Here is a 25754-nt window from a genome sequence, read left to right on the forward strand (position 1 = left end):
TTGAACATACACCAGGCTTTGTGTGTCAATTTTAGACCTTGGGATGGACAGAGGTGGCCTAGGTTCAGATGTCCCATAGGATCAGGGCAAGTCCCACCATACAGCCAGCAGAGCCACAGAGATTTCCTACAGTGGGACCTGGGCACCCCCTCAGCCCTAAAACACAGAAGCAAGGGTCAGCTTGTGGTAAGTCATGGTCAGTTAAAATCACTCAAGAAAAGATACTTTGAGGTACTTCACCACAACCACCTCAACAAGCCTTTAGACTAATTAGTCTTTGAGAGTTCAGCAAATAGAAGAGGTACTTAATTACCCACCCACCTGTGTTTAAGATCCCCCATATCCTTCCCCTGTGCACCCAGATGTGCCCTCCTGCATGCACCAATCTTTCCTTTCCCCTCGGGGCAATCTCTGACCCTCTCTTCCCCACCACATCCCTTTCCTCCCAGCCCGTTCCTCTCCCTCAGCGCTCGATTCCCCTCTGTCCCCGGCAGCATGGGGTCCTCTGATTCCCTCCACTCCCAAGCACATCGCCTTCTCTTCCATCCCCCTTCATCCTCCTCCTGAGTCTTCTGCGCATCCCTCCCTGCTTCTCTTTCCCTTTTACTGCACACTTGGATCCCCATCATCCCCAACCACGGGCCTCCATGGCCAGGTGATGCCTCCAGACTCCCTGTGCTTACAGCAGAAGCTGCCCACAGGAGCCAGAGGAGCTCGTTAATCACATTTTTATTTTATTTCAACTGCTGTACACAAAGTCACTCACCCCCAGGTGCTCCCAGCGCCCCTGTGCAGACCCTGCCTCCACACCCGCCGTGATGCAGCGCTCTCCGCTGCTGGGTGTGAGGCCAAAATAAGTTACCCACCTCCCCATGCTGCGCTCCCGGGCACCGGGGCAGGTCGGCATCAGCCCTCAAGCACCGGCCCGGCCAGTGCCCAGTTCACCCAGAGTGTCCTGCACCAGGGTTAAGTGTTTGCTTCAAAACTCAACGTCAGGGCATTGGGCCCTGCCCATTCCCAGCACCACCAGCCCCGGCTCCCCTTCCCAAGCTCCCAGGGCTCAGCATGGCATGGCAGCCTCCGATGGCAGCGGGGAGCACCTGGGGGGAAAAGACAAGGCTGGAGCATCTGGTTGTCACACTAATGCTGCCAGCAGCTGATGGCAACCTGTCCCAGAGAAGCAGGAGCAAAGCCACAGGTGTCATCTCAGCCCAGTGGAGGTTTGGAGATATGTGTCAACAGGGCGGTCCCCAAGGGGACAGAAGTGGCGAACTGCTGCGTGCTGCTGCTCCTCTGCCACGGGATCCCCAGAGGGGGCAGGGAGCCACACCAGGCGGTACTCACTCCATCTTGGCTTCCAGATGGTGGATAGTCTGCTTATCCAGGTAGCGGCAGAAGAGCGACAGAAGGTTGCTGGGCAAGAAGAGAGGTTCCACCAGCGAGGTCTTGGGCACTTGCGACAGCTCCCGGGCAACCAGGAACACCGTGTCTGTCCTGGGGGCATCAACATAGCGGGGTGAGCACCCCACTGGCTGGTAAACCCCAATCCCAGTGCTCACACAGCCCCTCACCACATCTCAAAGTCCCTGCTGCATGGCTCCAGTGGCGCGTCGGAGGACAGCAGCCTCTCGCCGTGGCTCAGCAGGGAGTACAGCAAGGAGATCCCAAACTGTGGGGAAGCACCAGAAGAAGCATCACAGGCAGCTGGCAGTGCTGGCTTCCCAGGGACGCCACACAGCTCTGCCCTTCTTGGGGCCACCTACCTGGTTCTTCAAGGCCATGGCGAGGGGGAGCTCAGGGGACTCAGGCAGAGGCCTGGTCATCTCCTGCAGGACCTCGATGAGTCTGCTGAAGGTCATCCTGCCCACCACTTTGTTCAATGGGCCGTAGAGCAGGGAGAGAGACTGGGCAGGGCAGAGAGGAGAGCAGGGATCTGAGACCATTTGACCTGTCACAGCCACAGCCCCATCCCTGAGCCCCATCCCAACATCTTGGGGGGAGGGGGGGAACACGCAAAGACCAACACTGCACCCCCTCGTGGTAGACTGCCACCAGGACTGCTTTAACCCCTCCTGGAAACCTTTCTCCTCCTCTGGAGGGAAGGAAAGAGGCTCCTGTCTCAGGTCAACCCCACCAGCTGCCTAGCTGTGCTGGGATCCAGCAAGACAGGCCCCACCATTGCCCAGAGTGTCCCCCCACAGCAAGAGCAGACAGGGGAAGGATGCAGCCCGGGACACCCCTGCCCTGGCTGGAGGTGCTCACCTCGTCTAACATGTCCTTCTTCATGAGGAATGGCAGGTGGTGGGTGATGGTCAGTAGCATCTTCTCCGCTTGCTCCTGGGTCAGGTGGGGCAGCAGCCGGGCTGTGAGCTTCTTGCCCTTCCGCACACACAGGAGTTGCAGGAATTCATCCTCTGCCTCCCTGGGGATGAAGGCTGTATTGGCACAGATCCCAAGGGACCCATAGCATCTCTGTCCATCCAGAAGGACCAGCATCAGCTCCAGTGGAGGACGAGGCTCATGGGCAGAGTTCACACAGGCCACGGTGACACACGGAGGACCGGATCCAACCCTCAGCATCACCCAGAACTACTCATCTGTGACCATCTGAGCCCTGTGAGGACCAGAACATGTCACCTGCTCCCCTCTCCCCACAGCACAAACTCACTCTTCGCTGCTGCAAGCTCTGATTTTCAAGACTTGGTAGATACGCTCCACTTCTTGGCTCTTCTGCTCCTGACAGCAGGGCTGCTCCTCCTCAGGAGCCAGGGACATCTTCCGCTGCATCTCCTCCACTTCCAGCAGCTGCAGAAAGAGCTGGAAACACAGCACAGGGTAAGGGGGAAGCTTGGAACATCTACCAACTGGTTATCCAGGACCCCTGCCTAGGCAGATGTCCCCTCACAGAGCTCCTTGGATGACAGCCAAGGGTGTCTGCACCATCCCACCCTGCCCCGAACTGCAGCTCACTCACCTTCTCAATCCTGTGCAGCGCCCGTAGCCGGTGGCTCCCCGCAGCCTTCAGGAGGGGAGAAAGGAAGGCACAACTGTTACAGCCAGCACCAGACACCACCACTGGCAGAGCGCTGGGCTAGCTGCTCCCTGGGGATCAGAGGTGGCTTCAGGACACAGAGCAATCCCACAGGGAGGCCATGGCCAGCTCCAACTGCCAGGAGCCCCATCCCGCCCTCATCAGGGGACAAGCTGCCACCGCCGAAGCAGCATCTGCTCCATTCCACAGCTCAGGACAGCACCCATGCTGGGTCACAGCAGTTCCTACAGCTCCTGCTAAAGCTGCTCCAGGGCCTGGGGAAAGCTCAGAGCTGCGTCCCCAGGCATACAGGTCACCCACCAACCCAGCTTCCCCTCACCTACCTCCTCCACGAGGGCATGGTGCACAGCATCGATGGCCCGGCGAGGGCTGTAGCAGGTGGACACTGCGACTTGGCCCAGCGAGCCTGCAATGCGCACGACTGGAAGAGAGATGGGATACGGTGAGACCATATCCCACAACCCATCCCCTCATCCTGCCCCTCGCTACCCATCCCAGCCCCTCACCAGAGTCGTATGTCTCCACTTTCTGGATGAATGGTGTGACCAGCTTGGGGGGCTCCTGCTTGTTGCGCCCACCAAGGAGCTCCTCCTCTGCCTGTTTGCGCTCCAGCTGGTGGTAGTACGTCTGTAAGGACAGGTGTAGCCAGGAGGGGAGGCAGCACAAGCTCAGGCACTCTCTGGCTCCCAGAGAGATGAAGGCCCAGCCTTGAGGTGCAGGATGAGCCACTGGCACTGCCAGCAGGAGCTCACCTGGTAGTAGTAGTCATCATCCATGTTCTCACTCTGCAGCTGGATCATCTCCACTTTGATGACCCAGTCCTTCTCCTTGGAGCTCATCAGCCCAGCATAAGGGTCCGCTTTAGGAGACCATACCTTCTTGGGGGAGATGCTGGCACAGGAGAAGACCACAACCTGCTGGGACTGCCCAGAGCTCCCCCGCTGCCCCGCAGCTCCCCCGGGACCCCCTTACCTCTGTGCCTGCCCGCCGTGCTGCTGCCGCTGGGTCAGGATCCGCTGGTGCTGGGGGTGCAGCTGGGTCATATGGCTGGGAGCAATGCAAGGGAGACAACACATGGCCTGGGAACTCAGCACCTGCACTAGAGCCATCCTCAGAGGAGGGACACCCCCCCAGCTGCTTTGCAGGGCTCCTCCAGTCCCACCCAGGCACCCCGCTCACCATCCTGCTACCTGAGATTCAGCTGGCCACTGGCTGACGGAGTGAAAAAGAGAGCAGGGTCCAAAGAAGGAGACATGGGACCAAAGTGCATGCTGAGAGGCCGCGGTGGGCTGCTGATTTTGGGTGACATGGGCCGGAAAGGAGTTGGAGATGCATACCCTGTGGTCTGGAGAGGGAGAGAAGTGTCCAGGTGTTAGAGCCTTCCCCTCCAAGGGTCCTGGAGGGGTCTGCCAGCTCCATGCTAGCTTCTGGCTCCTGTCCTTGAGAGGGCACCCTCTCCCTGCACAGAGGTGCCGCGTGGGGCACTGCAACGAAGCAATACCCCCCAGCAATCCTGCCACTACAGCTGAGCAAGGCAAGGGGACCCAGGTGTCACCAGGGATTGCGTGCCCTAGGTCCATCACTATTGCCACAGCATGACACCAAGCACAACACCACACCCAGTGCAGGTCCCATGGGGACTTCAGGACAAATAGACTTAGGAAACAACAGGTGGCTGGACTTTCCCCATTGGCAAGACGCTGGAGATATGTGCTCAGGATTAGATGGAGCTGCAAAGTCTGATCCAGACAGCAGAGCTTTGGGGAAGCACCATCCCCATCCCCTGCTGCTCCAGAGCCACCTGAGAGGGGGCACAGTGGTGGCTCACAGTTCACTGTGTTACCTGGTTGGAAGTGAAGAGTGGAGAGGGTCTGCGAGCTGGCACGAAGGACCGAGTGGAGCAGTGGGAGCGAGGCATCGGCGGCGGCTGCTGCAGGGCAGGAGATGGGGAGGTGTTGCTGGGACAAGACTGTCCTCAAGACTGCACCTCTAGGGAGGGAAGGGCAGAGAAAGAGGGGACACAAGAGCCCCCTGAAACCTGTTACCTGCCGGAGAAAGTGCTGGGGGAAGGACTTGGGGGACATCAGTCTTAAGTCAGGGCGCTTGAGCCGCGGAGAGCCCCCATAGCCCCGCTGCACGGGGGAGCCAAGGAAGTCAAGGGCCACGTTGGTGGATGGTGGGGGCCTCTCCAGGACCTGGAGGATGGCTTTATCCTGCAGGGAGGAGGCAGCAGGAGATGGGAACAGGGCCCACCTGAGATCAATTTAGCTCCCCCAGCATCAAGCAGCTCACCAAAACCTTTGGTTGTTGCTCAGCTAGACCATGCACCAGCCAGGCTCCCATCCTGGTGGTGTGCAACAGCAGGGGACCCATGGGGACACCCAGCATGGGGGTTCTAGCCCCCCCAAACTCAACAGCTTCGCCTTCAAACCCAGACTTTGCTTAGGGTGGGCACCTCTATCCACTGCCTTAGCACCCAAGAGACATGCCCAGGCACCCTCAGACCCGTGATGAGGCTTTGGAGGTCCCCCGGGCACCCCAAATAGCCTGCATGACCCTTGGCCCACGGTACTGGAGAGCCCTCAGCCGCTCCCCGAGGGTCTGGCCAGGCGTACCCACCTCCAGCACGTGGTGGGGCGGAATGCTGCTGGGGCAAGAGCCCCACACCGTGGGATCCATCGCCAGCTGGAAGACAGGGAGATGATCAGCAAGGGGAAGGAGGACAAGAGGAGAGGGGCAGGGCATGCCACTGAGGCCCCTCAGCCCCACCACCAGATGCAGGGGGACATTTTACCATGTCATCTTTGCCAAACTCTGCCCAGCACGCACCAATCCTGCTGTCCAACACCGCTGAGTCCTGGCTCTGCAGGCAAAGAGGTGCACGGTAGGACTCCCTCCCTCAGGCAGGAATCAAATCACCCCCTCTGTGGGGCAGGACCCACAAGTGTGGGTCCCCTCCCTCCCTGCTGATGCATCACCTCCAGTGTGGGTTTGCTCTGCACAACTCTCATCACTGCTGGGTCTCCCAGGTCATTGGGCTCCTCGCAGGGCTCCTGGTCTTCCTCCTGTTCCTCAGTCCCCAGCTCCTCCTCCTCTTCCTCCAACTCAGAGCCAACCTGCTCAACCTCTGACTCCATCCCACCTTCCTCCTGGGGTTCTCCCAGCTCCTCCGGCTGCTCAGCCACTTCGGGCTCCAGTTCTTCCCCAGCCTCAGTCTCCTCTGCCACCACTTCAGCCAGCTCAGGGCTCATCTCCAGAGGCATCAGGGGTTTTGTGATGTCTTCCTCAGTGGAGTCTCGGTCTTGGAGCAGGGAAGGAAAGCACATCAGGGTGGGTGAGAGCCTAAGCAGTGCCCACCAGGGTCCCTGCTCCAAACCCAGCTCCTTACCCCCCCACCTCCATCCTCCTCACCATGTTGGGTGCTGGCTGGGGGTCCTGGCCCTGGGGCTCCCCTGAGATCTTACCTAACCCAAAAGTCATCTCGTTGTAGAGGTCGAGCTCTTCATCCTCCTCAGCCATCTCCTCCAGCAAAGGTGCATCTTGCACCAGCAGGTAGTCCTCTAGGATCTGGAGTGGAAAGCAGCAGAGTCCCTGCTAAGAGAGACAGGCAGAAGAGGCGTAACCCTAACCCACCCCCAAGTGCGGGGCACCCAACCTCCCCCCGACACCGCTGACAGCGCCGGGCAGCCGGCAGGGCTCATGGCTGCTCCGCAGCTGGAAAGGGAAAAGCAGGCGCCACAGGCACGGCCAGCGAGGGCAGGAACCGCTGGCTCAGCACAGGGTAGGAGCTCGCCGAAGTCTGCCGGGACCAGGGTTGTGGCCGCCCAGTGGCGATGGTGGCAAGCGCAGGAACAGCATCAGCCTGGCTAGCACCGAGGGACCATTAGGCTTCAGAGTGAACACCCCACTACCGGGGCACGAACAGCACCCGAGCACAAGGCAAGGAAGGGCACGCCTACTAGCACCTCCGGGACAGCGTCTTCTCCGGTACCGACCGCTCCCGGGAGAGCCAGCACCGGGAGAGGCGCCCCCGGGGGAGCCGGCGCCGGGGAGGGGGGGACGTGACCAGGGGCAGCGGGAAAGGAGACGGGCCCAGGGACGGGCCAGCGCAGCAGGGCGGGCACTCACAACGGGCTCGCCGCCCTCCGCCATGCCGCGGCACCACCCGCCCGCCCGCGTCCCTCTACGGGGCCGGAGTGGCCCCGCCGCCGCCTTTTACGGACCCCCGCTTGCCGTACAGCATGGCGGCGCCCAGCGGCGCGCCGCGCCTGCGCAGTCCCGTCGCCACGCCCCTTTCGGCTAGGCCCCACCCCCGCGGCCGGCGGGGCGGGATGGGGTGAAGTGGCGGGAAAAGGGGGTTTTCCCGCGTTTTGCGGCGCGCAAAAACCCGCAACCCGGCTTTTTTTTTTTTTTTTTTCTCCACTTTTCTCGTCGCTCACTGACAGCGACGGCGTTTTCCCAACTGATGCTCCCCCGGGCAGTCACGGCCATCCATCAGGAAGTGGTCGGCGCGGCTGGAAGCACATCCTGGGGATTTGCTGTAGTAGGTTCGGGAGCACGGGGAAGAAAAACCAAGGCAAAGGCGCCGCAAATCTCGGCCCCCCCAAACGCCGGCAGCGCCTTAGCTGTGGCAGACCTTACCCGCTCCTTCGATATTTCCCTCTGCTAATAAAAGTGGAAGTGCCTAAAAGAGGAAGATTTTGCTGTTCTAACAAAATTGGTGTCGCCAACATGTGGAATAAACTCGCGGTTCAGCTTCTTTTTTTGGGGAAAGTCCACCGGGTGCCACTAGTGACAGCAGAGTCATGTCCAGGGATTCCCGTCCCAAGGGGCAGATCCCAGGTGTCAGCACTGAGACAGGATCTGTATCCTGCCATTTGTGTAATTAATCCTCCCTGAGCCCAGGGGAAGGCTATCCCAGGGAGGGTTACACTGGCCCACAGGCTGGGCTGTGACACCCACATAGGACTCAGCCCTCATAGCCATAAGAGCCCCGATAAGGCTCCAGCCACAGCTGCATCCCCTTATCTCATTGCAAAAGCACTCAAGGGCAGCTGGGTGGCCAGCAGACTCAGCTGGAGCTCGGCTCAGAGCCGGTCCGGTGGGGACTGGCAACGAGCATTTACATGTTTTCCCTTTGCTCGGTCTCTACTGATTTACCTGCGGCCTTTGGGTGGGGGATATTCTCTGCTCACACTTTATGGATTTAAGTTGGGTCTTTAAATGGGACGTATTGTGATGGCAAGTCCTAGAGAACCTCAGTGTTAGAGCAGCTCCATAGTACTGCTGTTTTCTTCCCGCTAGTAGTGACTTTCTTTCCCTTCCTTTTTTTTTTTTATTTAAATTTTTAATCCTTACACAGCTGGATGAAAGACAATCTGCTTCCCAGTCTGAAACAGTGACTGAAGATAAGCAGCACATGACCTGTAGGACCACAAGCAGACAAGCTCCTGGGTGTATAAAATATCTATGTGCTCTTTAATGCGGTTTCATTTTCCTTTTTTAACGTTTGTTTTCTCAACAAATACTCAAAGCAGAGTACTTCTCTCCTCCAAGCAGCGTCACAGGGCTGTCCGGAGGGGTACCCAGCCTGGCTGGGCTACGGTTCTTGCAGCTTTTCTGGAGGAGGCACCAGAGAACCTGTTTCTTTGACCTTTGGGTTGCTGCGTTTGATGCTGGGGAGTCCATGCTGCACTCAAAGGGCAGAGTCAATCCACCCCATAGCCGCTGGGCTGACAACGCTGATGCCCAGAGAGCAAGCCAAGGTTTAGGAAGGAAGGAAGGCAGCCAGGCTGTGCCAGCATCGGCTGTTAGCGTAGTACTGGCTCTAGCTACAAACTCCTCCATGAGAAGCGGTTTTCACCCCACTTCTGGGGGAGGGGGGGAGGCAGGAGCCAGGTGAGCACCTTGTAGCCGCTGCTCCATGACCGGCTCCCGGCGGGGGTTCCTGACCGCAGGCGTCCAGCTGCAGGGCTGGGGGAGCGGTGGCCGGGGCTCGTACCGCCTCACCCCTTTGAGGCCTCCATCCCGCCGTGGTCGGGAAAGGCCCCAGGCTGGGGCGGCCCCGGGCGGTGCCTCGGACCTAAAGCGAAACCGAAAGCGACTCTGACTGCAAGCGGGCGGGTTCGCACAACCTCTGCGCTCCCTCTCTGCCGGGAGACTGGTGACGCGTCAGGCAGTCCCGCACGGCGATTGGCCGCGGGCGGCGGAGGCTATAAAAGGCGGCGGGCGAGCGAGGCGGGCCAGTCTGCGCAGCCAGCGGAACAGAGCGGCTATGGAGCTAGCGGGGAAGGTGGCCGTCCTGCTGCTGCTGGTGGCCGTGGTTGCGGCAGATGGTGAGTGCCCGTGGGGGCGGGAGGGGCCGTGAGGGTTCCGGCACCGGTCACCGTGGGTGGGTGTTGGCTTTTCCAAGGCTTCTCACCACCTCCTTCCTTCCCTCCTCCTCTCCAGAGGCGCCGAAGGTGGAGGTGTACTCCCGCAAACGTGCTGTAGTGGGAGAGGAGAACACCCTCAACTGCTTCGTGAGCGGGTTCCACCCTCCCAAGATCGAGATCACTCTCCTGAAGAACGGGGTGCCCATGAGCGACGTCCAGTACGCGGACATGTCCTTCAATGACAAGTGGCATTTCCAGCGCCTGGTGTACGTGCCGTTCACCCCCGTGAAGGGCGATGTCTACGCTTGCAAAGTGGCCCATTCCACCTTGCAGGAGCCGCAGGTCTTCCAATGGGGTATGGTGTGCCTTCCTTGTTAAGCTTTGCCTGCTGTTTGTGTCCAGAAGCCAGAGCTTGTTAATTCATATCCACAGTGTCTCTGTTCCCCTTCTCAGGGTGCTATAATGGGGTGGATTTTGAAGGCCTCGTGCTATAGGTGGCAGATTAACTTGGTTTCAGCTGAGCTGAATCCATAGCCATGAAAGAGTTCATTAGTAGCAGACAGGGAAGATTTTCCTTGGTATTTCCTATCTGTAGGTGTTTGGTTGTGCTGTGCCTGACAGCTCCCAGTGGAGCTCTCTGATCTCTTTCTAGGAGAACTTGCCTACAAAGAGGTGGGTCGTGCAATGACTTTTTGGCACTATATTTGGTGAATACAAAGAAGGATGTAGCACTGGGGACCGATCGTGGCGACCCAGCCTGCTGCAGCAAGCACAGAGCCAAGCGAGGGTAGCTCCCTGGGGGTTGTTTCCAGCAGGAGGGGGGGGGTTGTGGTGTGTGTGTGTGGGGGGTCTCTTTACCCTGAAGCCTGACGCTCTGCCCTTCTTTCTTGCAGAGGCAGACTTCTAAGCTGTGTCTGGGGTAATCACGGTGAGTTTTGCTGATGCTTTGTGCTATGCTGATGAGGGCAACATCGACTGCTTTCTGGAGGGGGAAAGTATGTAGCTTGTGGAGTTGAGGAACAAAACCAACCACCCCCCAAAAAATTTAAAAATACAGTGTTGCTGCTGATTGGGAGCGGGGTTGTTCCCACACCCTTTCTACCCACTGTTTTCTGCCTTGTCTACGAGAGTCTCCTTTCCTCGAAAGAAATGAGGTCCTTGGAGCAAAACTTCCCTACATGCCTTCAGCACGACTGCCAGATACTGTTTAGAGTTGTCACGGGTCTTCCAGTGCTTCTCCAGCCCCTGCGCTGTTATCTTTGGACTAGTGAGGAGGAAGTTGCCGTGCCTGGAAATCCCCGTGATGTGTAGGGAAACAGGCTGGTTAACCCTGTGGCGGGCAGCGTGTTGCCTCGGCAAGGTGGGGTTTACAAAGCACAAATCGGCACCGTGCTGGCAGACCAGAAGCAGTCTTGGTTTTATTCACTGGTGTCTCACAGTCTGAGGGCTCCAGGTTTCTTCAAACTGTCTGATCTGGATGTAGCAATCGGATAAATCCTAGTTTACCGTTGATAGCGAAAATAAAACTAAAGATTCGTGGCCTAGCTGACGTAGTTGTGATGCTGGTTGAAACGTCTTAGTTTTGTATCCTCGTAGAGGCTGGATAATTATTAACTGCATCCAGGACAAGCCTTGGCAAGACCTCACTTGAAATGTCCTCCACGTTGGATCAGAAAATGTTACTGATGGCTTTTAGACTGAGACACAAGCGAGAGCCAAATGAACTTTGTAAATTGGAAAACAAATGCCTTGGGCATTTCTTCTTGGGAAGATGTAGATGGATCCAAGTTCTTCACTTCTCACTGTCTAATGCTGTTCTCCCTCTTAAAGCTCCCTAGCCCACCCTCGCTGTAGAGCAGCAAAGGCTGTAGGAGGGGTGCTGGGCTTCCAGGGACAAGAGAAAATGGAGGTCAGTTGACCATCTTTCTAGGGGGGGACAACAGAAGAAAAGATATACTGTAAATTTGCAGCAGAGGAGCGGAGGTGTGATACTGGGGGCTGGGGAAAGGCTCCAGAGATTCCCCAGAGCCTGAAATGGTTGGATTGGAAGGATATTTAAAAGGGACACCATAAGCGTTTAAGGGTTTGCTTCTAACTGCTGCTTAAGATGGGATGCTGAGGTAAAGGGACCTATGATTTGATACAGTACAGACACTTTTAGCTAACGGAGCTCTGAAAAATTATACACTCTGAAACATTAGCCATTCCTGGTTTTTCACCTGCTTTTGGGCAGCGGGGATGGAAACCTGGCCCTAGGGCAGGGTCTGGGATGCGCTGGTGCCCATGCAGCAGTGGCTTTGGTGGGACATCAGCAAGAAGGTCACTGATGGCGAGGGATGCCAAACTTGGTTGGAGGTGGGACATTGGTGACTTCACTAGGGTCTGGAGTCTCTGACTCTGCAGTTGGATTTCCCTGTGGAAAACACTTTTTTTTTTTTTTCTTAAAATACTTACAATTGAAGGTGTGAACAGAGTGACTGACATCAGTCTCCTCTTCTCCACACAGGTCTTGCAAGTCAAAATCTTCTTGAGCTTCTGTCCTTCCCTCGCTTTGGAATATGATGAAGAGCAATTGTCTTTCTTGCAGAATAACCTCCCTTAATAAAGGTTATTGTTAAAATATCCTTTATCCAAACCAGTATGCCAGCTAGGCTTTTTTTGGAACACATAGCTATAAACATCCACATTACTCATTAGAAACCAATGGTAGCTCTTTAATACTCTGAATTGTACAAGATTTGTATCTAAATAAATTTTAAGGACACCACTGAAGTCCTCCGATATGTTTCTTTGGAGTCGCATGACAACTCCAGCTGATTTCCTGGGCTGTGATGGGCGCTGGGTTGTGGGTGGATCTGGAGGGTGGTGGCACTGTGCTCAGTTGCACTTTTTTACCCTGCTGAGAAGGTGGAGGAACACTTTTTCCATCATAAAAAAAAAAAAAAGAAGAAAAGATTTAATTGGTTTATATGGGATCCGCCTGGCCACAGGCTCCTGTGTGGCTCTGAAGGAAAGGCACAAGGTTAAAAAAAGGGACAAAGTGACCTTGGAGATACTGGGCAAGTGTCGTAGAGCTGGGCAAGAGGAAAAGGTGTGATGGGCAGGATGTGGTGCCCACTTCATGGGGGAGAACTGATGCTTCTTGGGGGTGCATAGTGTAAAGGTGGGCCAAGGGGAAGCAGATGTGCGTGCCAGAGGTTTCATTTCTGGTTTTATCTTCCGCAAGCGGCTGACCCTATGGAAAAGCGCTGCTGGGGGCTGGTCTTCTGACATCCGTCAGGGGTTTTGACAACACTACTCAGGAATGGTGCCACTTGGGACAATCTGTCAGCCTGCTTTTATTTTAGGAAGAAGTCAGTATGATTGCTTGGTGACTGCTGGATCGAGGAGTATCTCATCAATGCAGATCTTGTGTATGTGAACAAGGATTACTAGTAACCCAGTGGGTGTGATCCATTGCACGTCTTCTTGGGTGCATTAAGATCTGCTGCGACTGGTGTTGTAGAACACCTGCTTGAGATTTTGAGGCATCTTTGCTTGTTTCATAGCTTTTTCCATTATAATAATGTTTTCTGTTAAGGGTTAGGAAAATTCAAACTGTTGCAGTTCCAGCACCCGGGTCAGAGGTTACTGGGGTAAAGGGAGTGATTATGGGTGTCCCTTTGTGCTCACCAGAGGAACATTCAAACCAGGAGAGGTGGGGATGTCATGGCTGGGTGGTCATGCAAAATGCTCATCACCCAGCTTGTGACCTAGCGTGGGACGGCAGGACTCACCAGCTCAGCCAGCCATGCTCTGGAAACTAGCCAGGGACTGCACCAGCCCCAGCAATGGTCCTTCCGGGGTAAAAGATGGTCTGAGAGGAAGAGGTTTGGGCTTCTCCTCCAGAGACCCTAGCAGAGCAGCACAGCCTGCTGTGAAAGCCTGAGGTGGCTTGAGTCATGGGCCTTGTCCCAGCTTCCTCTGTATCACAAAGAGCCACCAAAGTGCCTATCACCACCTTGGCTTCACCTTTACTATTGTCAAGAGCGTCGGAGAGTAATGGCTGGGTGCATCACACCAACAGGAAAATTTCATCCTAATTAGGACATGCGTGACGTTGACTGCAGAAGCTGAAGACGCTGTGGCACAGGCAATGTGGTGCAACCGTGTCTCCAAAGGAAACTTACATCAACATCTTCCCGCACCAGGGAAGTCTTTGCTCTGATTGTATCTGTGGGCTTTTTGTGGTCTTTCTTAGGAAATATTTTCACGGCTTACTCAACTCCCCCTCCAGGGGAGAACAATGCATGCCAATCCCAGAGGCTGGCTAATTTTGATTAACATCTAAATTTCAGGACCTTATGTAGAAAAATCTTACCTGTTTTATCAGGCATCCTCGGGGTCCAGCCTGGGGGCTCCACAGGTACCTGGCGTGTGGCTGTGCTGCTGCTGCTGGCTTTTAAGCAAAAGTTCCCAGGAGATGGAATCGTTGAAGGCTATCTTAGCAAGTTTGAAGCACGAAACAAGCCTCATTTGTGCTTTATGAAATACAAGCAATTCTGCTGCAAGCAAACTATTTCCTGAGTTAACCAAATATGAGTGGTTTTAGGAGAACAACTTCTAGGAGAACAACTTCTAGAAGGACAACTTAGAAGAACTTTTTTAAAGTCCAATTTCTTCAACGTCACATCTCTTTGGAGTTTTTAAAGCTTCACCAGTTCCTGGGCAGTAGGGAGAAAAGCTGAAGGAATGGGTGCAAGAGGATGGGAAAATCATTCAAGGCACATGGCTGAACACAGACATCCTCCAAGAAAAGTGGAACCAAGCAAAAGAGCCCCGCACACCCAGTCTCTGCTCTGCCTCCACAGCTCCAGCTCTGTGGGAATGCAGTTGCCATCTGCTCCCTCTCCAGCAAGCGAACCACAGCAAGGTGGGTAAAGGCAGATATCCACAGCGTGTTTTTCTCAAAACGTCCATGTGGTGTCTGCAAGAGGGAGGCTGCACAGCCCCAGGCCAGCTCCAGCTGCTTCACACAGGCTGGCCCATTTCAGCACAATTAAGCTGGGCTCACCTGTGCCACACAGCAGTTAAATGTGACCTAACACCTCTCCTTGCCTTTCTCTCCTTTAATTTGCTGCATTACCAAGTCCTTCAAGGGAAGTTGAGTGCAAGCAGAAATAATTCTTCAGCTTGTGTAAAAACTTGATTAAAAATTAGTAATACGCAAAGACCAGGGGTTTCTGTATCACTTTTCAGTACTGCTGACACCCAGCTTAGCCTTTGGGGGCATATTCAGCTTTGCTTAGGTATGCGCGCTGGTAAATCTTTCTCCTGGGGTGTGCAGAAAACCCAAGTGTGGAGGAGACCAGGTGTGGCTGTGTCTCACCCGTGCGTCCTGCTGGGCTGGACTTGCCCTGTATTCACCAGATTTGGTGATCACACGCTGCCTGGCGGGATGGTTTGTTCCCTCCGCAGCACAAAGCATGCACCGTCTGAAGGGGATGGGGTCTGGTGGGCAGCTCCGGGGCTCCGATCCAGCAGATGACATGAAGTCCAGGCAAGGAGATACTGTCTTCCTCTCACTACCTCCTCTTTTGCCACCACCTACAGAGAAAATTAATATCGAGCATCTCCAGGGGACCTTGTTCTCCCCATGGAACAGAGGGAAGGAATTGGGACCGGGCAGTGAAGGAGGCCATAGTCTGAAGGCTTTTGCTTCACCTTTCTGCAGAAGCTGGAAGAGATTCAGAAGATGGTGCAGGGCGATGGCGGGCATGGAGAGGACCAAGGCCATCGGATGCTGCTCAGCTCTGCCACTGCCTTCTCCTGGGCAAGTCAGCCTAGGTGCTGGCTTCTCCATGCCCTTGTCTCATCCTCTCCTCTTTCCAGGTGTGCCAGAGCCGTGGAGGGTCTCCAGAGGGGGTTGAGCCCCACTCCTGGTGCCCAGCCGAGGGCAGACAGGCACAGGGAGGTGGCAGCGGGGCCCGGAGCCCTCAGCGGGGCCGGCGTGAAACCTGTACGGCCTCACTTACCGGTGCCCCAACGACTTTAGAGGAGGGGGGTCAGCCAGCACCGCCACGGCCCCTCGGGGCACTGCGCCTCCCCTCAGCGCCCGTCGCGCCTCGGGGTCTTCCCGCCGCCACCGCCCCTCAGGGCTCCTCCTCCCGCCACCGCCCCTCAGGGCTCCTCCTGCCGCCGCCACCACCCCTCAGGGCTCCTCCTCCTGCCGCCGCCCCTCAGGGCTCCTCCTCCCGCCACCGCCACCGCCCCTCAGGGCTCCTCCTCCCGCCACCGCCCCTCAGGGCTCCTCCTCCCGCCACCGCCCCTCAGGGCTCCTCCTGCCGCCGCCACCGCCCCTCAGGGCTCCTCCTCCCGCCACCGCCCCTCAGGGCTCTTCCTGCCGCCGCCACCGCCCCTCAGGGCTCCTCCTCCTCCTCTTCCTCCTCCTCCTCGCGCCCCTGCCGCCGCCGCCCCGCCGCGATGTTCCGCGGCCGCAGCGCCTGGTTCTCGCAGAGCGTCAGCCCGGGCCCGCGGGAGCTGTGGGGTGAGGGGACCCGGGGGTGGGACGCGGGGGCTGGCAGCCGGCCTCGGTGGGGCTGAGCAGTGGGGACACGGCCCTGTCACCCCTCAGTGGGGCAGAGCACTGGCAGCACAGCCCCTGCCACCCTCCAGTGAGGACGTGTCCCTGTCACCCCTCAGTGGGGCAGAGCAGTGGGGACATGGCCCTGTCACCCCTCAATGGGGCTGAGCAATGGCAGCATGGTCCCCTCACCCCTCAGTGGGGCACAGCAGTGGGGCCCTGGCCCTGTCACCCCTCAGTAGGGCAAAGCAATGGCGGCACAGCCCTGTCACCCTCCAGTGCGGACATGGCCCCATCACCCCTCAGTAGGGCAGAGCATTGGGAGCATGGTCCCCTCAGTGGGGCAGAGCAGTGGGGACACAGCCCTGTCACCCCTCCATGGGGACGTGGTCCCATCACCCCTTGGTGGGGCAGAGTAGTGGGGACACAGCCCCGTCACCCTTCAGTGGGGCTGAGCAATGGCAGCACAGCTCTGTCACCCCTCAGTGGGGACACGGCCCTGTCACCCCTCAGTGGGGCACAGCAATGGCGACACAGCCCTGTGACCCCTCACTGGGGCCATGGTCCCTCACCCCTCAGTGGGGCAGAGCAGGGCTGAGCCCCCCCCAGCAGGAAAGAGCATGGCTTTGGTAGGTCCCCCCTGTCACGGTGTCCCCACACTGAGGGAAAGGCCAGAAGAGCCCTCAAGGGGGCGGGGAGACCCACAGCCATAGTGGGAGGGCCATCACAGCTCCCACTTTGGCACCCGGCCCTGCAGGCCTGCAACCCACCCGGGCAGCTGTCCCCATCCCGGGCCACCCCAAGGTGGGGACCCGTTGGGGCGTCCACTTTCCTCCTCACCCCTCTTCCCCCTGCAGCGGCTGGTGGCGGGGCACTCGCCCACCAGCAGGATGCCGACTACCTCTTCAGCAGCGACGCCGACCACCCAGACACCCGCAGGTGGGCTCTGTCCCTCCCGCCGTGTCCCTGCCATGTGTCACCCCCATGCCCTCCTTGCTTGGGAGATGTCTGCAGCCCCGCTTCATGCTCACCTTGAGCCCTCTCCACGTGATGGCTGTGGAGAGCAAGAGATGAATGGAGGCGTAGATAACGGTTTTAATGTATTTAACGTAAACTATTTAATGGATGCAGACATCCTTGAAAAGTCAGGGTGGTGTTTTTAGGGTGCTTGGTACAGGTCTGCTGGGGTTTTACTGCCTAAGGGGGGGTCTGAAAGCTCACACCCACGCTAAACCGTAGCAAGACAAAACAGAAAATGGCTGCAAAAACCATCCACGTGTCAGGCTGGCTGAACTCCGATGTAAATTAAACTAATTGCGCTGTTTTTCTCGCCACCTTTGAATTGATCTACTGGAAAATTAAAACAGAGGTGACACCATCCCTGAGGAACCAGGTGCAAAAAAGCCAGCGCGAGTTAACTCTGAAAGCAACCGCGGGGGTAAAAGTGGCTGGAAAAGGGCCCAACTGCTATTTTCCTTCTCCTTGCTCAATATAAAATCGGAGCACTCAAGAACATTTGGACAAATATAAGGAAATGCTATTCAGGGTCTTCCTCCAGCGAGTGAATATTTACCTGTACTCCATATCACGTAAATATATTTATGTGAAAGGGAACTGCAATGTTTTCTCGGAATGCTCTGCAGCAGGCTTTGCTGGGACGGACTAAGCAGCTGCTTTTAACACACCGTTGTGTAAAACTGGCTGATTTTTGTCATCCTTCAGCCACCCGCTCCAGCTGCCGGAGGGGAATCCTGAGAAACCCGGAGTAACCACCTTCCTTCCACCACAGCATCCCAATGGACTGGGTTGTTCCCCCACGGGGAATTATATATAATTATATATATATATATATTCAATGTATATGTTCGGATTAATTATTGGTAAAACCCTGGCAAACGACATTTAATTCCCCTCTAAGGAGGACGGTGAGGGCTTGGCCGTCCTCCACCCACCCTGCCTCGCTCAGCTGTAGTGCAGCGGCTGGCTGGGGACCGCGCCATGAGCCTGAGCAGGGACCAGAGGGGTTAAGAATAAATAAAAATACCATTTTTACCCCCTCCCTGAAGAACTGGTCTCCTCTCGAGAGCCGAGTGTGGAGTAGTGCCATTCAGTCTCTAAAAAACAGGTGTTTTTAGGTCCCCGCTGTCCTTCCTCCAGGCTGCTCACAGGAGGTGCCAGCAGCCAGGACCGTAATGGGACGTTGCTGGTGCAGTCTGATAGAAAACTATGGAAAATTAGGTGGTTTTGTCAAAAATATCACAGCAGGTCAGTTTTAATGACAATATCCTTCTAAACTATTTTTTTCCCAGGTTTACCTTTGGAAACCAGCTATTGTTTTCTCTTGCAGAATACACCAGAGCCTCGATTACTTGGAGGGCAGAGCTACCGTCTTTCACTCCCGTTACCTCTCCGCCTGGGCGAGCAGCGGCGCCGCAGCGAAGCCGTCGGTGGTTCTGGGCCACTTCGTCCTGCCCCCCGCCTGCCTGCAAGAAGGTCAGGATACAAAAAAAACCACCATCGGGGTTGGGCTGCCTGGGGGGTTCCCCCATGAGCGCAGCCTTTTGGGGGCTGCCAATCAGAACCTCCAGTTACTTCTGCTCTCGGTGGTGGAGGGAATTTTTATGTTGGGAGCGATTCTTCCTCCCCAGGGACAGAACTAATATCTTTTATATTGCATTGGCGAGCAGTGCCGTGCAGTGAGCTCCTGCCTGCGCTAGCACCTGCGAGAGGCAGGGGCTGCCGCCCGGTCTTGTTATTTGATGCGCTCTCAGCCATTTCATTTTTTTGTTTGTTGTAGAAATCAGAAGGCAAATCGGTGGTTTTATTTGGGAGCAGGCAGATGATTCCCTTGCAGAACAGGTAAGATGAGAAATATATCCTTACAGAAGCTGTAGCTTAAAAAAAATATTGGTTGTATCAACTTCAGGGAGCCTGGGGTTCATTCCAGATCCCCAAATAGGAGATCAAACATTCTTGTGCTTGCTGCGTTGTGTCACCTCCTGGCATGACATCCCAGGGGGGACAGCACCGGACTGAGTGTGGGATGCGCAGGAGGGATTTCCTCCCTCACCCAGCCAGACGCCCTGGCTCCCCAGCTCATCCCTCCGGGGACACCCATCGCTGAGGTCTGAGCTCAGCCCTTCTGTGCCGTGTTTTCCTGCCCTGCGTAGCTCCAAGAAACCACCCACTCTCTTCTCAAAGCAACTTCTCAGTACTTTTGAAGCGAAAATGTGATTAGATTTTAAAATTGTATTCTAAATCACGTTTGAGACCACAAGTCCTAAAAACACCTCTTGGATTTGGTCTCTGGTGTTTCACAGGGTACCCAGGGTGCAATTTTAACTCATCTCTGCCTTGATACTCGCAGCCCAATGAAAACCTGACGGATGACGAACCAGAGGTGGCAAGAAAAGGCTGTGAGGAAGAAGCGGAGGAGGATGTGATAGACCTGGCTGAAAGGTTATTTTCCTGCCCTCGGCGACAGGATTTGGATATGCCCCCCAAAATTTCAAGAGATCCTCAACGCATAGGAAATAACACAGGTTTTTTTCTCCTCCCCAATACAGCAGCGAAGAAGAAACAGGCTCCAGAGGTCCTGCCCAAGGGGAATTTCCATACCGTGCCCTCCAGGAATACCCCCTGAACAACATGGTGACAGGTAATGTTTGGTATCGGTATATTTTTTAAGGAGTGGAAAATATGCTGGAAAATGAGTGCAGATGAAGCAGTGACCCCCCCTGCGTGCTCCTCGGTTCCTCCCGGCGCTCACAGCAGCGGAACGGCTGAGGGTGCCAGCGGGATCGCTCCCTTCATTTTCCATCACCCTCATTTCATGGGAGAAGAGGGCAGCTCCCCCGGTGAGACCTGCGCTTTCCCTCCGCAGGCTACACCTCCGCCTGTGACATGAAGAAATACACCGGAGAGCTCCGGGATTTCACTCCCGGCACCTCAGGCTACACGGTGTATTGGATTCAGAATGAAATTAACATTCACTCTGATGCTAAGACTAGAGCAAAGAGAAAATTGTAAGTAACGGGTGGCTGCTAGCATCAAAAGCTTCACTGCCAGCGAGCTACCGGTGGCCTTTGGGAATTTGATCCCATAGTTAGGTGCTCGGATGCCTCCTTGCTCGCTCTCCTCTGCAGGTTGATGGTTATTTTAACCATCAGTCTGCGTTCTCCCCGTGTTTTAGTTAAATAGCGAAGAGATTGGTGGTATTGAGCTGCAAATTCCGAGTTACACCTCCGCGGTACACAGGATTTATGAATTATCTCTGCTTAGCTTATCTGCTTGCCTCAGCACGTTCAATGTATATTTAAATACCTGCCTACACTTACTATTTTCTTCTATGAGTAACTATTTGAAAGAAATTCCACAGCAAACTTAAATATAGACATTTCTCCCCCAAACACAAATAATTTTGTCTTTTTATGGTGTACTGGGGGGTTTAAGATGTGGCTGTGAACAGTTTTCCTTGGTGGGACCACTGAGGTCTTCTGGCAAGGAGGTCACCCACAGCAGAGCCATACCCACCCGTGGTACACACCAGTGGGATCCAGCACCGTGGCGGTGATGGCAGGACAGGATGGGACAGGACAGGAGCTGGCTGACCCCTCCCAGGCACGCGGGGAGCTCGGTGCATTTGCAGAGGTGTTGAGCGCAGGGCCCCAGACGTCCCTAAGGAAAACCCACCTTGTGATGGAGTCGGTCACTCAAGGCAGGGAGGGAAAACCCCGGGACCCAGGAGCACTGCCCGCAGCTGGACCCCCTGGGTGATGCCACCAGCCAAGGTGGAGAGAGACCTGTAGGTCTCCTCTGCCTCCAAGCAGTGCCTCTGCACAGCAGGACAGGAGCTTCGGGGGGGTGAACCCCAAAACTCTTCCATGGGGAAATTGTTGGATGGAGCGTCTGGCTTGGGGAAGGACAGCACAAGCCTCACCAGGGCCCATCTCCACAGGGAGCTTCCACCCCCAGACACAGCGCTCTGCTCAGCACGCTTCACAAAGAAAACCAGCAACAAGTTTTTCTTTTCATTGAAGCACTTAAAAGTGACCAACATGGCTATAAAAAGCAACTTTTATTCTCCAAGGAGCCACCACCATTGTCCTCTCCTGGCTGTGTACTGCAGGAGAGCCTGTAAAATAACAGCTTTGCACCTCACACCCCAAAACAGCCAGGAAAGAACCCAAATAAATGCCAGCAAACGTGAAGGTGATGAGTGCTCCTCACCCTCTGAAGCCCTGGACACCTGTATTTGGGATGTGGCACCCCGAGGAACCAGCCCTCCCTCCTCATCCCAGGGGACACCAGCTTCCAAAGACCAGGCAGGCTGAGATGGTTTCCCCACGTTTATTGGAAAAGTGACATACAGGGACCAACTCAGAGCGCTCCTCGGGGCGTTTTGAAGTTCATCCCCACCGTGGGCTGCGTCACCTGCAGGTTGGACAGGCTGCCGAAGTCCTGGAAAACAGCATGGGATCGGGATCAGCCATGCCCCCCTGCCCACCATCTGCGCCTGACCCCATGCAGGGTGGCGGCCGATCCCTCCTGGGAGGAGCAGGAAGTGTGCGGTAGCACAAAGGGTGGATTCACATCTCCAGAAAGGGGAGATGACCACCTCGCTGTGGAGATCAGCTCATCGGTGGGGGGAATCCGGTCTTTTTTGGGGCAAACCCATGTTCACCTCCCAGCAAGAGCTGAGGAGGGGGCCCTCAGGTCAGCACCTGCCGTGTGCCCAGAGCGTGGAAGCCTTCATCCGACACCAGCAAGCCCCTCAGGGCAGCAGGAGCGCTGCCAGGGATATGCCACCAGCCTGGCAGGGGGACAGCTGGGGCCACTCACCAGGAGCTTCAGCATTTCCTTGGTGTCCGGGTCCACTTCGATGATCTCCTGGTCGAGGGCAGAGACCTGGAGACAAAGGAGAGACGGACCCAGTTTGACAAGGCCCCGCAGCCATGACCCTGCTGCCACCTGGGTGTCCCCACACGCCCACCCCGCTCCCATCCCACCACAAAGGGGCTGCTGGAAGGGACCTGATCCTTCCCCCAGCGCCCCCATCCAGTGCTGCCCAGATCTTGTTTCGACACGAACAAGATCTCTCTGCCTGTCGTGGGGAACGGCTCCAGCAACAGAACGAGCCAGGAGGACCCCAGTGGGGCCCAGCTCTCCTGCCAAAACACCGCGAGAGGCCACCGGGCAGCAGAGGCCCCACACAGGGAGAAGAGCCTGTTTTATGGCAAGTCTTTGGAAACCCAAGGCCTAACCAGCTTCATGCCGAGGCTGGCAAGAGGAGCCAGGGTTGGGTGCACCACTGCGCCCCGCTGGTCACCACCGACACTCGCTCTCATCCTGTGACACGTCTCCCTGGGGCCGGAGCCCGACCACCGTGGTGCCAGACAGCAATGCCGAGTGACCCACTGGGCTGTCCCACTCCACGACCTGAGGTGTCCTGCTCTTTAAGCACAGAGCAACCTCCTCCGACCTCCAACCTCCTCTGGACCTCAAACCTCCATCTCTGCGCGCTTCCTTCCCTAAGAGGCTACATCACACCAGTATTTTTGGAAGAAGCCATGAACGATGCCCGTTCAGCTACAGCACAGATGCTCCTTTCCTGCTTGGGGTCCCTCCAGGGGTGACCTCTCCCAACAGCACCACCTTATCCTGCCTTCGAAACTCAGCTGGAAGGTCACTATGTGAAACACACGGACAGTCGCCCAGCCGGTTCCTCCAAGCCCCCGACACCAGCTGTGCAGGTCAGCGCTGTGCTGACACCTAACATCTAGGGCGTTGAGGGATCTGGGAGAGGATCTGCACGGAGCTGCCAGGGTTTCACGCGTCATTTCTAGCTGTGGGGAGTGAGGGAGTCAAACCGAGCCCTGGTCTCTTGTGGGGAGCTGTGTCACCTCACCCTGGGCTACGAAACCAAGGGGGCAAAGCAGCGAGAGCACTCCTGAGGCAGATCTCCACGTGGCGGGGATAGCACTAACCCGACAGAGCATTGCCAAGGATTCCATGACATTCTGCCTGTTCTTTCCAGATCATTGCCCAAATAACCTTCCACATAACGAAACCCCAGCACCAATGGTTTGGGAGAGCCGAGGTGACAGAACCAAGCGGTTTGGTGAAACCAGCAGCTCCACCAAAAGCTGGGCACGGAGATGTGAAGAGGGGTGAGACGCGCTGCGTCTGAAGGCTACAGGGTTTGTGAGGGATCGGATCAAACCCACCCACCACGGGAAACGCTTTCGGAGCTCCTCTCCCTGCACCACCAGCTCCTGGGGTGAGACCTCAACCCCTTGTGAGCCCAGGTTCAAGAGGAGAGGGAGTTTCACCAATTCCCTCTCTTCAGCGACATCTGCTGTACAGCAGGTTTTAAGCTACTCTGAAATATCCTCCCGCATCCCATCAAATTACTTTTTCTCATTTCAAGTTAGGAAAATCAAGGAGGAACATCATCTGCCGACTGGCAGCAGAGTCAAAAAGCAAGAAGTCAGCTGCTCCTCCCCTCCCAGGCAGTGGTTTTGGAGGGAGTGCCCCAATATGAGACCAAAATCCACCTCAGCCCTTTGTGACCCAAACCCTCCTCAGCTCCTCCTGGCTGACATTTGGTGTCAAAGACATTTGGGGCCACTAACGGAAAAGACACCTCAAGGCAGGACAGACAGATGCCGAAACAGGCACTCGAGCACAGCCAGAGCCTCACCTCAGGGACGTAGTTGTCCCTCCTCTCCCTCTCCTCCTCCTGCAGTTTGATGGAGATGCCTCGGACAGGTCCCCTCTGGATACGCTTCATCAGGTGGGTGACATACCTGCGGGGGACACACAGCACGTTCCAAGGCCTCCCCGCGCTCCCACAGCCCTCATCTCTCTTCACCACCCTCATCCTCCCAAAATCGCATCAGACTGAGGAGAAAAGACACCGCCGGCAACCCTGGCACTGTCCCACCGCCAACCCCAGTGATGTCCCACCACCAAGCTCAGCACTGTCCCGCCACCAGTCCTGGCGACGTCCCACCACCAAGCCCAGCATTCTCGCACCACTAGTCCCAGCGATGTCCCACTACCAAGCTCCAGCGCTGTCCCACCACCAAGCCCAGCATTCTCCCACCACCAGCCCCAATGACGTCCCACCACCTCCGGGGCACGTCAGGGACGGCGAAGTGTCCGACAGCAACAGGGTTTGGGAGGGGGGTGACACCCCCCCAAACACGGGAAAGCTCTCAACGTTCCTCTCCCTGCACTATCGATGACCGGGCCACGGCCGAGGCCCAGATCACTTTCGAATGCAGGGCTGGCGGCCATCGCTCCCCCCGCGACCTCCCCTCGCCGCCATGCCTCACCCCGCGATCTTGTTGCGCAGCTTCTTGCTGGGGATGATGGCGATCTCCTCGCACACCCGCTTGTTGGTGTGGAAGTCGTTGCCCAGCCGGGTGTAGTACTTCTCAATGATCACCCGGGCCGCCTTCTTCACCGTCTTCGTTCGGACGCGTCCCTGGGCGGGGGCGGCCAACACCGGTCAGGCCCCGCCGCCGCCCGCCCCGGGCCCGCCGTCCCCCGGCCCCTCAGTGCGGGCGGCCTCCCCTCACCCCGGCGCCGCTGCCCTCGCCCCGGGCCCCGCTCCCCCTTCCCCGGCCCCCCCTTCCCTCGCCCCGCTCCCCGCCGCTCTCCGCAGCCGCTCAGCGCCGCGGGCGAGGGGGCCCGGGCGGCGGATGGCGGCGGATGGCGGCGGCGGCGGGCGCGGACTGCACTCACCATGGCGGCGGCGGCGGCGGAAAGAGAGCAGAGGATGGCGGGAGGCGCGCGCGGGGCCGCCGGGAGCGCACAGCGCCCCCGCCCGGCGCGGAGGACGCCTGCGGCGGCGTGAGGGGCGGGGCTCAGACCCGGGGGGCGGGGCTAGACGCTCCGAGCGCTCCCCCGGGTCCCAACGTCCGCCGGCAGCGCGCCGGGCTGGAAGCCCCAGGGCCACGTCCAGCGCTGACCCCGGGCTATTAAACACAGGTGGTCCAGCACCGCTCTGCTCAGCCCTCTGCTCCTGGGGGAAGCAGGTGGCAGCAGCTGATCCCGGATCAGGCTCTGTGATGAACAGAGGAGGCGGATGAGCCCCCACAAACTCACCCCACCTACGAGAGGGGGGGTGTATGTGGCCAAATATGGGGTCCATACCCAGGGTGCAAAGAGCCCACACACAGCCAGGTCTGAGATGTTGGCTTATTTCAGGTCTGTGCAAGGAGGGGCACTGGGCAGAAACTCCACAAAGCCCGCACACCTCAGCCTAGGCAGGCCAAGCAGTTATATTTTACAAAAAATCAGCTAATTAACATACAACACTTATGACTGGCTACTCATGATTTCACAAGAAGCTCCTAGGGGCTGCTTGTATTCCCCCTTTGAATCAAAGGTACAGCTTGTTCCTCCATTCCCACGCTTGCTCAGTGAATCACCCAATGGCAGGCATGGGAAGGGACCTCTGGAGATCATCTAGCCTGCTTCCAGGCAGGATCCTGAGCTCCACCAGCTCCCCAGCCAGCCCTTCTTTGCCAGCACAAGGCCCAGCACTGCCCCTCGGTTCCTCGAGCACCTGTGTCAGAGTTAGCATCAGTGCTCTGCAGAAACCTCAGTGAGTAGCTTGCACTTGGGAGCCATGGTTTTCACATGCTAATGAGCCAGGTTCACCTAAAGGACAGACAGATTTTATTTCCATCACTTTGTAACAACCAGCAACGCCACTGTTTTAAGAGAATCCTTATAAAAATGCTGCAGTTTGCCC

General features: G+C 56.8%; 4 protein-coding genes and 1 non-coding gene across 8 annotated transcripts; 2 read left to right on the forward strand and 3 right to left on the reverse strand.

Annotated features, from left to right (window-relative positions):
- Positions 1-711: 711 nt before the first annotated feature.
- On the reverse strand, positions 712-7332 carry PATL2 (PAT1 homolog 2). 4 transcript variants are annotated; one of them, XM_074601108.1, is made up of 19 exons: positions 7181-7331; positions 6517-6619; positions 6031-6353; positions 5847-5915; positions 5672-5737; positions 5098-5265; positions 4896-4982; positions 4243-4397; positions 4025-4099; positions 3805-3943; positions 3559-3679; positions 3376-3473; positions 2975-3019; positions 2669-2817; positions 2263-2422; positions 1764-1904; positions 1572-1669; positions 1345-1494; positions 712-1100 (listed from the first exon to the last, which is right to left on the reverse strand). In XM_074601108.1, exons 1-19 carry the CDS (start codon positions 7202-7204, stop codon positions 1061-1063), a joined length of 2211 nt encoding a protein of 736 aa, XP_074457209.1. In that variant the 5' UTR covers positions 7205-7331; the 3' UTR covers positions 712-1060. The 4 variants fall into 4 exon arrangements, with proteins under 4 accessions (XP_074457209.1, XP_074457212.1, XP_074457210.1 ...); XM_074601111.1 differs by having other exon boundaries at positions 7276-7318; XM_074601109.1 differs by having other exon boundaries at positions 713-1100; positions 4896-4979; positions 7181-7332.
- A 1777-nt stretch (positions 7333-9109) lies between these two features.
- B2M (beta-2-microglobulin) lies at positions 9110-12193 on the forward strand. The gene is made up of 4 exons (XM_074601113.1): positions 9110-9387; positions 9503-9781; positions 10320-10354; positions 11933-12193. The coding sequence occupies exons 1-3, from the start codon at positions 9327-9329 to the stop codon at positions 10331-10333; spliced, it is 354 nt and encodes a 117-aa protein (XP_074457214.1). The 5' UTR covers positions 9110-9326; the 3' UTR covers positions 10334-10354; positions 11933-12193.
- Positions 12194-15883: 3690 nt separating this feature from the next.
- On the forward strand, positions 15884-20316 carry TERB2 (telomere repeat binding bouquet formation protein 2). The gene is made up of 7 exons (XM_074600987.1): positions 15884-15952; positions 16846-16927; positions 18336-18481; positions 18786-18847; positions 19356-19447; positions 19555-19646; positions 19872-20316. Exons 1-7 carry the CDS (start codon positions 15889-15891, stop codon positions 20015-20017), a joined length of 684 nt encoding a protein of 227 aa, XP_074457088.1. The 5' UTR covers positions 15884-15888; the 3' UTR covers positions 20018-20316.
- A 1007-nt stretch (positions 20317-21323) lies between these two features.
- On the reverse strand, positions 21324-24831 carry RPS17 (ribosomal protein S17). The gene is made up of 5 exons (XM_074601515.1): positions 24740-24831; positions 24328-24479; positions 23691-23796; positions 21830-21895; positions 21324-21448 (listed from the first exon to the last, which is right to left on the reverse strand). Exons 1-5 carry the CDS (start codon positions 24740-24742, stop codon positions 21368-21370), a joined length of 408 nt encoding a protein of 135 aa, XP_074457616.1. The 5' UTR covers positions 24743-24831; the 3' UTR covers positions 21324-21367.
- Positions 24149-24278, reverse strand: LOC141749098 (small nucleolar RNA SNORA71). Its single transcript, XR_012589261.1, has one exon. It is a non-coding gene; the product is annotated as a small nucleolar RNA SNORA71 (small nucleolar RNA).
- Positions 24832-25754: the final 923 nt, after the last annotated feature.

This window comes from Larus michahellis, chromosome 9 (assembly GCF_964199755.1).
Source record: "Larus michahellis chromosome 9, bLarMic1.1, whole genome shotgun sequence".
NCBI lineage: Eukaryota > Metazoa > Chordata > Aves > Charadriiformes > Laridae > Larus > Larus michahellis.

What these genes read in the sequence shown, in the direction of transcription:
- RPS17 (XM_074601515.1), bottom strand. An exon ending in CTGCGCAACAAGATCGCGGG is followed by an intron (nt 23,797 to 24,327) that starts GTGAGGCATGGC and finishes TGTCCCCCGCAG; the next exon opens with GTATGTCACCCACCTGATGA. An exon ending in GGGACAACTACGTCCCTGAG is followed by an intron (nt 21,896 to 23,690) that starts GTGAGGCTCTGG and finishes CTTTGTCTCCAG; the next exon opens with GTCTCTGCCCTCGACCAGGA.
- TERB2 (XM_074600987.1), top strand. Translation starts at nt 15,889, where the DNA reads ATGTTCCGCGGCCGCAGCGCCTGGTTCTCGCAGAGCGTCAGCCCGGGC. An exon ending in CCCCGCCTGCCTGCAAGAAG is followed by an intron (nt 18,482 to 18,785) that starts GTCAGGATACAA and finishes TGTTTGTTGTAG; the next exon opens with AAATCAGAAGGCAAATCGGT. An exon ending in CCTGAACAACATGGTGACAG is followed by an intron (nt 19,647 to 19,871) that starts GTAATGTTTGGT and finishes TTCCCTCCGCAG; the next exon opens with GCTACACCTCCGCCTGTGAC.
- PATL2 (XM_074601108.1), bottom strand. Translation starts at nt 7,204, where the DNA reads ATGGCGGAGGGCGGCGAGCCCGTT. An exon ending in CGAGATGACTTTTGGGTTAG is followed by an intron (nt 6,354 to 6,516) that starts GTAAGATCTCAG and finishes CCCTGCTCCAAG; the next exon opens with ACCGAGACTCCACTGAGGAA. An exon ending in AGTTTGGCAAAGATGACATG is followed by an intron (nt 5,738 to 5,846) that starts GTAAAATGTCCC and finishes CCTGTCTTCCAG; the next exon opens with CTGGCGATGGATCCCACGGT.
- B2M (XM_074601113.1), top strand. Translation starts at nt 9,327, where the DNA reads ATGGAGCTAGCGGGGAAGGTGGCCGTCCTGCTGCTGCTGGTGGCCGTG. An exon ending in GGCCGTGGTTGCGGCAGATG is followed by an intron (nt 9,388 to 9,502) that starts GTGAGTGCCCGT and finishes CCTCCTCTCCAG; the next exon opens with AGGCGCCGAAGGTGGAGGTG.